We start from the raw sequence: 11,274 nt of genomic DNA, 5'->3' as shown, positions 1-11,274 counted from the left end.
CATCTGCGCTGTTCAAGTATTTGTATTTGTAAATAACTTATATTTTTATGTCTTACAAGTAATATATGTAAATATGTATATGTTTTATAAGTCTGTTTTTATTTTTTGTAGCAGCAGCTTAAAACTTCCCTGCACAAGCATGTTATACAAAAAAAAAATAAATGCAGTGGTAATTGCCTGGATCTATTTATTTGTTTCATGGTCAAGTAATGGTTAAAGGAGAAGAGTTAATAACTTTAGGTGGTTTTACCTTGTTTTACACCTTGAGTAATACTTACAGCAAGTGAAGTAGCATTAACTTGAAGCATTTGGCTTCAAGTGTGCTAACACTCCTGACGCTGCTTGTATCTGTACTTAAATACTCTATGACTTCCTTATCAGGCAGGGAAAGATCTTAAATCCAAAATGATGTTGGAGCGGGGAGGATGAAGAGTTTCAGAGGAGCTGGTGCTGGCTGTGTGCAAGCACAGCTCAGCTGAACTGCTTCAAGCTAGTTCTCCTTGTTCAGGTGCTGTTTAAAAGACAGAACTTTGGTTGCTTTGTCATGTCCAAATCAAGGAAATAGCTTGCAAATAAAGAATTAAGTAGTAGGAACACCAAGAACAACATACAGCACTTACTATGAATTAGCTTATAAAAGTGAAGTCCTTCTTCACAACATTTTGTGATTCTGTAGCAGTACAGCCCATGAGAATAAAACTTCTGTATCCTCTTCAGTTAGTATTGAAAAAATCATTTTTTAATTCAGTAGTCTCTTAGTGTTTGAACAATTGAGTACATAAGAATAATAATTACATTTATTAAATTCAAATAGTAGAGACATTAGACAGCAGCCACAACTCTCATACTGGAGTTAGTCCAGAGGTTTTTTTCCCCCAGTAGCATTAAAACAGCTAAACAAACCCATACAGATGAGCTTAGGCCCCATGATGAAGGAAAATTTGAATCTCACTTTTTAAAATAAAGCCTGAATGTGTAAATTCCTGCTTCTTGTACACTAATATCAGAATAAATAGAAGTCTGCAGATAATAGTGAACACTCAGGAACCAGTTTTCTTCTTCCGCCTAATTAACGACTGCTGCTCAGCACAGTGCATTCATTCTCACCAAGCACAAAAGTGTAAACTATTGTACTTAGACTTTTTTTCTTGTAGTTAAGAAAAGTTGTGCATATTTCAACGCTGCAGGTTTTCCTTCTTGCTACAAAAAGGCATTCAGCAAAATAGTAGAGGAAAAATTGCACATTTGGTTCACTGTAGTTCAAGTAACAGCTGCTGAAACTGATTTTCAATGGCTCTTGGTCAGCCTAAAGACCCAAATCCCACATCAAGTACCTGTATGGAGGGTGCCTCCCTTCCTCTATGTTTCTGTCACCTGTCATTTGGAATCCTGGAGGAGAGGTAACAGGTTCCAGAACCTGATGTCTGTGTTAACCAATGCTTACAAGCCAACAAAATCAACATCAGAAGATTTGCTCAAGTAGTGGCATCTCCATACAAAGTGCATGCAGCTCAACTAATCTTGTAGTTACAAAACAGTTACTAATCCTGATTCACAGAATCAAGATAATATTTCATTTACTTCTTTCTGGAAAGGATGCACATAATCTGTGACCTTCACAGCTGCACTCAGTGCACATGTACATCACATCAGCTGTACACACTTCAAATGTGCCATGGTCTTGCTCTGACCTGTCACGTTCCTTCCTCTGCTGCTAGAAAAGCAGGACACAGAAGCCAGCTGCAGCAGGGGTAACCAGGTATTGGGGTATGACCAAGTTAAATGTTCTGTCAATGTGTAAGTACATGTGTACAGTTAGCACACATCCAGCAAGGTCAGTGGTTAAGTACTCCTCATTGAAAAGCAGTAATAAATTAAGTATTCTGCTTGGTTTTACTGTTTGGGTTTTTTTTTAAATAGGTATTTAACAATTCTCTCCCTGCATCCTCCCATATCTGACAGAAAAGGCAATTAGTCTCTTGTATACTATCTCCAAGAGTAAGAGAGAGACTACAACTACTCCACAGATCAAGCTGAATGCCCAGCGTGGCCCCAGGTGAGTGTAGATTTGGCTCACAAAAACAGGCCCAAGGATCCGTGCTCCACTTCCAGAGGCAGTCAACCATCCCATGTAGACACCCTACAGCAGATCAAAAGCTTATGTAAATGATAGTGGCATTATTTAGCTTGCCATTCATTCCATCCCATTAGCCTAACTAGAAAATGTAGAAGTATTTAAACAACCACTTATCTTTCTCAAGTCATTAAGACACTGATTACTTTGTTTCCAGGAGTACTGCTCAGCCTCTCCAAGCTTTAATTCCAAGGCTCCACTCATAAGTACTCTACCGCTTTCTAACAAAAAATAAGTTCTGGCTGTGCTCTGGCTCAAAGCATTAAGTCTCTTTCACTAAAATATAACAGGAAAAAAATGGGCAAAAGGGGGATAAAATATTTTGTTATGCAATAATGTAAGTTTCCTATAGTGTTGCACTACTAAAAAATGCCCACACTGGGGGTCTAGTAGTAGTCTTTATAGTAGTCTATTTGTAGTCTTTATATAATAAACTAAGTTAGAGACATTATTCCCCGCTGGTATTCCAAATATGTAATTGGTGGTTCGGAAAAGGACTCTGCCAGAACAATAATGAAATTTTCATGTAAGATTTGCATAAGTAGCACAAGCCTTTTGCTTTCTAATTCCCCTAGAGACTTGCCTTGGATTTTGAAAAAGCTCCTGCAAAGTTCTGCCCTGCTTAAAACACAGTATTATTTGACTGATGACAAAAGGAATTTTAACTAGACCCCTCATTCTAATAGAGTGTAAGTCTTGCACAGCAAATGAAATGAACCATTTGGGGATGGTGCTTACCTGAGGCTTTGGTCCTAGGACTTTTGAGTATAAAGTGTAGGACATGACATTACAAACAGGATAGCCCAAGCCTATGAGCACATCAGAGCTGATGTACTGGGCCAGGTAGATCATGGGAGTGTTCAGGCACCAGGACTGTGTGACAGGGCAGCCCACGGGTTCTGCTGTGTGGTTGGATGGCAGCTGCAGCTCTGGCAAGCTCCAGAAAGGTGCTAACATTTCACTGGGGGCTGTTCTGGGAATCGAGTTGTTTTTTATTTCTGTAAAAATAAGTTATTCATATCATTAAGAACAAAAGTGCAGTGAAAGGCTTTCAAAAGATGGTCTAGTAAGACTTGAACTATACCTTGCCACTGGATATTTGGTAGTTTCTTCCCCCAAGGCAGTAAGATAAAGAATCCAACCAAGACAATCAGTAAGCCTGCATGGAGTATGGCACGCTCACCAGTCCTACCAAACAATGAAATTGCAGTTAAGTGTATCATATAATTAATGTAAAATTTAGGTAGCTGCTAATGACATAGCCCATTAGTTTGTGGAAGTGATATCTGACCAAAACACTGGCAAGAAAAGTTACAAAATCCCAGTAACTTAAAACCAGCATTTCTTGTGATTCATGGGTAAAAGACAGTCAAATAAGAGGGGGTTATGTTAACAGAATAAAGAACAACCCCAACATCAAGGCTGTGCCAAAATTGAAAGCATTTAATTGTCATAGTAAACCCAGACTCATTATCAAGTAAAAGACTTGGGTAAGGGATTTGGCCTTGCCATAAAGCTTTTCACATTTATCCAAGAGAAGTAAAAAAATCCCAAAAACTTACTTTTTTGATAGTATTTTAACTACCATGAAAACAATAACTGATTCAATGCCTATCACACTAAGGATTATTCCATTATAAAAAACAGCTTCTTTCCTGGTCCAGGAATACATATCCATTGTCAGTGGAGTAGCTATGCTGAAATGACAGAACAAAAATACAGTAATCATAAAAAGCTTCTTCCATACATTAGTGTCCATACATATATCTGGTATACACCAGACATACTCTGAAGCATCATTAATCTATTTCTGATAGTTCATAAAGAGATGACGGAATGAAAGCCAAGCCAAGGTAATAGAGACACAAAAAAAATCAGACCCTCTGAGAACAAAAATAATAAACTTTTGATAATGTTTAAGTTTTAGCAACTAACCAGTCCCTAAAACTTCAAATTTTCTAAAAATAATGCAACTCATGACATATTATAAAAAAAAATTTAACTACATTAGAGCTCAAAAAGCTTGCAGAATAAATCATATATCCTCAAAGTATTTCCTAAGTTTAAAAAATGAAGTACACTTGAGCCTGAGATAATGATGCTATGTTTTACTTTTTTTCTTACAGACAGAAAATTTGGGAGTAAATAACATTCATCTTTAAGCTAAAAAAACCCCAGTCATATAAAACAGTGTATTTCAGAATACAGCTATCAAACAATTGTTTTAATCATTACTGAAATAAAAGATGCACTGGAGATAATCAGAATCATACTAAGAAATCACACAAAACTAAAACAAAAAATAAAGAACAAGGTACTCAACTGAAAACATGTTTTCTCTGAAGCTTTGGGGTTTTTTTGAATACTTAAAAAGTTGAGGATATGGATTTGCCTCCATTCAAAAGCTTTTGCATTAATGATTTCTCTACCACAAATATGGTAGATATGGTAAAGATATGTACTCTTCTGTACATATCTTTAGTTATTGCTGACCTTTAATCCATTACTTTAGTTGTCACTGACCTTTGATACATTATCAGTACACATCAGCTTGATTGCTTGCGGTTTTGGACTTTTACTTAGGAAGATGAGTAGAACAGAAAAGCCTTTAAATGCACCCCCACTCTAATTACATGTCTGAATATTTTGAGAGAAAATAGACTAACTTACGTTTCAAAGACAGCAAACACAAACAGGATGACAAAGAAGAGAACGTTGAGTGCTACCACAGCGACGTGGTCAATGCTTCCTTCTGTGTTCTGATCCAGAACATCACTTCCTGCAGCAATAGAAAAGAATTACCTGAACTGCACACTGAGCTTTTGCTTATACCGTCACAAATTACAAACAACAATGATTCCTTTGGTCTTCCAAGTATTTAGCATGTAAGTTGGTGGGCAGCTAGGCAGTTATACTTTGACAAGTATAAAAGTATAAAGTTTTTACATCAAAATGGAGTTGTTCAAATTTCAATTCCACTGTCAATTAGAGGAAATTATTTCCAAACTGGTTACATGGTCTGTTTTCCCAATGAGTCCTGTTTGAATGACAGCAAAATAAGGAAACTTCTTGAAATATCTGAACAATGGAAACTAAAAAATTCTCTTCAAAGGTCAAAATCACATAGCAGAATTCTCAGGGTGAAAATATGGAAGGATCCATGCAATTTTTATTTTTTTTCCTTCTTTGCTACCAGACAGCACTATGGGCACAACATGATAAATGAAGCAATTTCTGGACCAGCTAGGGAGAGATGTAGCCTATTTTCCACATCAACTTCCCAGTGCATCAGACTTTAGAATACTTCTATGTAATAAGAGAGCACTTCAAAATTATAATCACAGAATAAGTTTTCAAGGAAACACTGGTACCTTCTCCATCCGAATTGATACTTTTGTACTGGCGTCCCATGTCATCCACTCGATGCTCCCTAGAAATGTAAAACTTTTTTCATTAATACACATATTTATTTGATCTACTATTGAGTCAAGTTTCTATTAAAATAATTGTAGATGGTATCATCTATAGGAGAATTATTTGCAGCTCTATTAAACATCATCTACAAAGCTGGCACCTGACTGCAGTGAACACTATTCAAGAAAGGAAATATTCTAGTGGGAGCATATCATATATCCATATGCATTTGCACCAGTGGGATAATGAATAAAAATGCCCCTTGAGAATCTTAAAGGAAAGACACAGACAGTGAGATCCCTACAGACAAGCAAACCTTATTTCTCCTTAGAGAAAAAACATGGGCAGCAACTACCATCATTAAACCATATCAAGCCTAATATCTTTAACTTTTTATTATCAGTTTACATTCTAACCATAACATCACCAAGATTCATTTATGACCTTCAGAAAAATACAGGTATTAAAGAAGGTAGAAACACTTAAAAAATTAATAAAAACTTGTAAGGTTTTTTTTTACTTGATTACCTGAATATGGCAAAGATGAGAATAATATTAATAACTCCTAAGAGAGCTCCAAATAACACAGGTGTTGTGTACATGTTCAGCTGAAGACAAAGGAATTTCCACGTTACTCCTTCTTCTCCAATAAGTGTAAAACATGTCTGAAAAACTTAAAAGCATCAATGTACTGTGAAAATCTTGAGAATCATTAAGAAAATATTAGAACACATAGGAAAAGTTGTTTTAACTGCCAAGTAAATTTTAAGTATTATACCTGTCAAACCTTTTACATTTTGAGAATTCTACTCTAAATAAACAAAATAGATCCCAGTGGGATCTCAGCTAGCCAGGAAAGCACTTGATTACATAAAATAAATAGTACAAACAGCATCATGACACTTATAGAACTGAATTCTGAGTGTACCAATAATTAATTTTCTTGGCAGACAATTTCTTTTTCCTCTTGCTCTTAATGTTGCCCTGATTTTTTAAGATTTTTTAAACTTTCTAATGTTGACATTATTGTAGCGAACTTTCTCACACACTTTCTGTAAATAACTCATTGTTTTACATTCTTTTATAGAACAGGAGAAATTTGATAGACTGCTAGTTTGTCCAGTGTCATTGGAGAGGTGGCACTGTCACCCTCCAATCCACTGTCACTTTTAGAAAACTATAAATGTTGGAGTCAGAAAAGAAAGTTCCCTTTTCTCTTCACCTTGAGAACGCTGGTGTACGCTTGTGTCCTTTCATGTCCTATAGTGACACTCTTAATGGAAAACATCGGTCTAGTTTGCATAAGCGCAAAGTAGAGAGAAAAGATACAGTAGAGGGGGTTTAAATTAAATTTTAAATTGGTGCAGAGCAGTTGGACAAGAATGTTTCATTTATATTGGCTTACAGAAGTATAGATTAGCGCTGTCACAATTTATTCAATTGTGATATCACTGACAAACTACGCCTTAAAATCCCCTGCACATAGCTGCTGAGGATTCCTACTTCCAAAGCCCAATTTCAATGTAAGAAGAGAAGTGAGGAAAGAAGATTTTGCTTTACCTGGGCCTAATATGAAGCCAACTGCTTGGCAGGCACTGGTATTGGCCATGGCACTCGTTCTTTCCGTCAGAGAAGTGGCACCCGCAATATAGGATCGAACTACAGCCACATTTCCTTCAAAAAGCCCAAAACCAAGCAAGTGTTCATGTAAATATCAAGTTCATATTGTTAGACTGTTGAGTGACATTTATTTCAGGGATTTGTTTGCTTGGCAGGCACTGGTATTGGCCATGGCACTTGCTCTTTCCATCAGAGAAGTAGCACCCGCAATATACGACTGAACTACAGACACATTTCCTTCAAAAAAAACCCAAACCCGCAATATACGACTGAACTACAGACACATTTCCTTCAAAAAAACCCCAAACCAAGCAAGTGTTCATGTAAGTATCAAGTTCATATTGTTAAACTGTTGAGTGACATTCATTTTAGGGGTTGGTTTCTTATTTTGCAAGATAATAAAAGCCAGCACTCCCTCCAGTATTTTTACACAACAGCACAATTACACAATTTTCTTATAAACCACTGTGGGCCCACCCTTTGCTTTGTTCAATATTAAGTTCTCCTTCACATAACGGTAAATCTGGTATTAAAACTTAATGTTAACCATCTTACATGAGACACAGAATGTAATCATTTCCAGAAATGTAAATCCTGCTGTGTTTACCTGCTCCAAACCCCACGAGAGCACGGGCAGTCAGCATGTAGTACTTGTTGTGGGCATGGGGCACGTGGACGTAGGCATAGAGACAGTTAGCAGCTACTGAAATAGCAGTGGAAATGACCAGAGGCTCTCTCCTGGGCCTGTGGTTGGACCACAGGCCAAAGAGGGGAGAGGCAACCATTTGGCCAATGCTGTATGAAGCTATAATCCAGCCCAGGAAACTGGCATCTGCTGTTGGATCAATCTGCAGGAACACATGAGTCAGATCTGTGGGTAAAGCACTGCAGTGTTGGATATTACCAGCAACACCCTTTTAGAATCACTACCTGGGACACCAAGGACTCTGTACTGTCATGCTTTCTCTGGGGTAATAAACCTTGCCTCACTCTCTCCAGCAATGCACCCAACCAATAAAACCCTCCTTGCTTCCAAGCCTGGGAATGGCTCACTTGCATCAAACTCCAGGAGTTTTTGTACAGCACTGCTGATGTTCTGGGCTAGAGACAGAACTTGAGCTGCATGGCAGGCACCTTCTGTGCCAGGAGCAAGGAGACACTTCCACTGTCTCTGCACATGCCTGAATCTCTCTTGATTTACAGGGCTGGCAATGCATCTTCTTGTCTTCTGCAAGAATTCAGCATCAGCCTCACCTTCAATGACACCTCTAGGTCCCTGCCCAGGTTATACTCTTCCAAATTTGCATTTGAAAACTGCCTTCTACAGTTCCAGGGGCACTAAAATCCTAGCACAGATTAAACTGAGGTTTTAGGGACTTTTGTGCTGCTTTTAAGATCTAAGAGGTTTAAGATCTAAGATGTTAGATTTAAGATCTAAGATCCCCAAATAAACTAAAATTACAGGAACAATGGCTACCTCCTGTTAGGAATACCAAGACCTATGCGCAACAATGTGACATCTACAGAGCAACTTCTACCTTCAGTTTCCTTTGTTTTTTTTTTCTTTTCAAAACACAGACAAGTCTTGTCTACTATGTTTTAATAACAAGAATCCTATTGATCTGAAATCATGATCTTGGAAAACCAAACATTTCTGGATTATGATGTACCTTTATCAATTTTACCTTTATCAATTTTGCAAGAAATAATAAAAGCTGTCTAAGTGGATGGCAGAATAAAAGTCTCTTAAAGCCACACACCTCCCTCTACTTTTTCTTTTCCTAAATAAAATGTCAGGTTTTGTATTATCTACTTTCTGAGCAGGAGTTTTCTGTTCTCAATTCTTTTAAAAAGCACCCCATATTTACAAACCTTTTGGAGATACGGCCACACAGACATAATTACAATTGAGAAACCTGTAACACAGTAAAAAATGAAGTTATTTGCCATTTTTATCAGTAATTTTCTTTCCTGAAACAGTTATTACAAGTCTATTTTTCTGCCTCTAAATGTATCGTAGTATAAACCTGTGCATTTCCTGCTTTTTTTAAGGAGTGCTAATTCCTCCTTTCAGGAGGAACTATCTTCAAAAGATCATTTTAGAGGTTCATACACACTAAACAAAAAACCTCCTATGTTGTCCTCCCAATGGAAAAACAACAAGGTCTGCAAAGTAAAAAGCATTTCTTGATATACTGACATATCTGTATTCACTAGTCACAGAGATTTTAATTAATAATAATAATAAACCAAAAAGGGTTACTGAAGTATCCTATCAAATTCAAGATCATTTTTAGGCCCACAGAAGATCATCAAATGTCAAAAATTAACCTCATTGACTGGTCAAAAATCAATTCTTGTTTCTGGGGGGAGTTATTTAGGAATAAAATTTCTATTTGCCCTGCAATGGAGATGCAAAGTCCAGCAGGAGAAAACAAGTTTTGATATCTGTTTTGAAATAGACACCATACATTCCCATAAAGAATGCCATGTTATTTCTGTTTTCATTCCCATGAAGTTTCACTCTGGATGATAAAAGTGCAACCTTTGTTTTGTTGGGTTCTGGGCAGTACCCTTACCTTGCCACTACCAAACTATTAGGGAGTCATAAGCCACAGACTTATGTAATCCATCACTTTGTGTAAAAGCAGTTTTATTACTTCTCTCATCAGGAGTAACTTTCTGTTTGATTTGCTAAGATTCAGACATTCTCTTTTGAAGAATCAAACAATGCACCTTTTTTGAGATTAGATCAGTAGCATCAAAGACGCTCTCTAGTTGGAATTTAGAAAGCCCTGTCATTTTCAAACCAAAGTATATTAATTAAACAAGTAACATCAAATTCCACATGCATTTACTCACCTACACTACTGAGAAACATTGTCAGGTACATGATCCAGATGGATCGCCACCTGCTCTTATAATGCTCCTGTGATTCCACAACATCCCTGGTTTCCAAAAAAAAGCAAGAGGGAGAAAGAAATCACTATCAGATCCTCTTCTAGTTGCTCCCACATGACACTGAAAACATTTTTCACCAGTCTCTCAATGCAATTGAGTAACTTGTTAAGCAGGAGTGGATTTTCATTCAGCAAAGACTATAAAGAATTTATTTTTTGCTGGAAAAATACTAGATTGACAAATCAAACAAAATAACAGAAATGCTATCACACACCAAATGTCACAGAGTGATCTTGATCTAGGCAGGTCTTCAATTCTGCAAACTCTTTGTATAGACACTTTGGAACATCACAGATCATATAAAACCTTTAAAAAGTGGGTGTTAAACCCCTCACAGCGGTAACCTTAAAAAGTTAACCACAAACCTGAACAACTCTTGATTTGACTAAAAGCTACAACCAGTTTGTTTTTATGATGACAAAATAACAACATACAACGTAAAAGTTGTGCGTAAAAGATACTGCTGTAGATTGCAAGGGCTGAAAAAAAAATTAAAATAGAAGTTATAAACTAAGTTACAAAGTAATGTTTATTCAGATGATGCAGAGTCAGGTTATAGATACAGATGCCTAAACATAGCTTACAAACGCTGTTTATGCAAGTCGTACCTAGGCTTAGGCACAACTGCGATTTTAAGTTCAAGACACTTGTTTTGCTGTCAGAAGGAGGGGAAAAACCCCAAGCGACGAACAGCTGCCCACACACGAAGGCGCTATTAAACGCCCAGACTTCTGCCGCACATTAATCCCGTTCGGCGTGTTTTTGGAACTTCCCAAGCCAGCGCGTTAGATTTTCCCGCAGAGGGAAGCAGCCCCCGGCCCGCTCCCGCAGCCGGGCCCGGAGCGCTCCGAGACACGGGCTCCGAGCTCCGGAGCGCTGCGGACGGCGGCTGGGCCGGGACCCCCGCCCGGGCAGCGCCCGCCGGCCCGGGCTGCCCGTGCCACGGCGCACCCGCGGCGGCGGGGCCCCCCACCTCCCGGCGCCGCCGTCACCGCGGAACCAGCCCCTACCTGCTCTCCTCGTCCTCATCCCCTGCGGACCCCAGCAGGGGCTCCCGCCCGTCGGGAGGCGCCTCCGGAGCAGAGCCCGCGGCCGCCATGGCCCCGCAGCGCCGGGCCCCGCCCGCGCCCGCCTCACGCCCGCCG

At 38.6% G+C, this 11,274-nt stretch overlaps 1 protein-coding gene across 1 annotated transcript; it reads right to left on the bottom strand.

Moving 5' to 3' along the window:
- Positions 1 to 627: 627 nt before the first annotated feature.
- MFSD8 (major facilitator superfamily domain containing 8) lies at positions 628 to 11,250 on the bottom strand. The gene is made up of 12 exons (XM_084203928.1): positions 11,140 to 11,250; positions 10,031 to 10,116; positions 9,041 to 9,084; positions 7,776 to 8,016; positions 7,109 to 7,222; positions 6,077 to 6,221; positions 5,506 to 5,564; positions 4,805 to 4,913; positions 3,697 to 3,831; positions 3,219 to 3,322; positions 2,873 to 3,132; positions 628 to 2,140 (listed from the first exon to the last, which is right to left on the bottom strand). The coding sequence occupies exons 1-12, from the start codon at positions 11,226 to 11,228 to the stop codon at positions 1,925 to 1,927; spliced, it is 1,602 nt and encodes a 533-aa protein (XP_084060054.1). The 5' UTR covers positions 11,229 to 11,250; the 3' UTR covers positions 628 to 1,924.
- Between the last annotated feature and the right edge of the window lie 24 nt (positions 11,251 to 11,274).

This window comes from Fringilla coelebs (genome assembly GCF_963513975.1).
Source record: "Fringilla coelebs genome assembly, chromosome: 4".
Lineage (NCBI taxonomy): Eukaryota > Metazoa > Chordata > Aves > Passeriformes > Fringillidae > Fringilla > Fringilla coelebs.
This window is presented reverse-complemented; position numbering and strand designations above follow the sequence as displayed.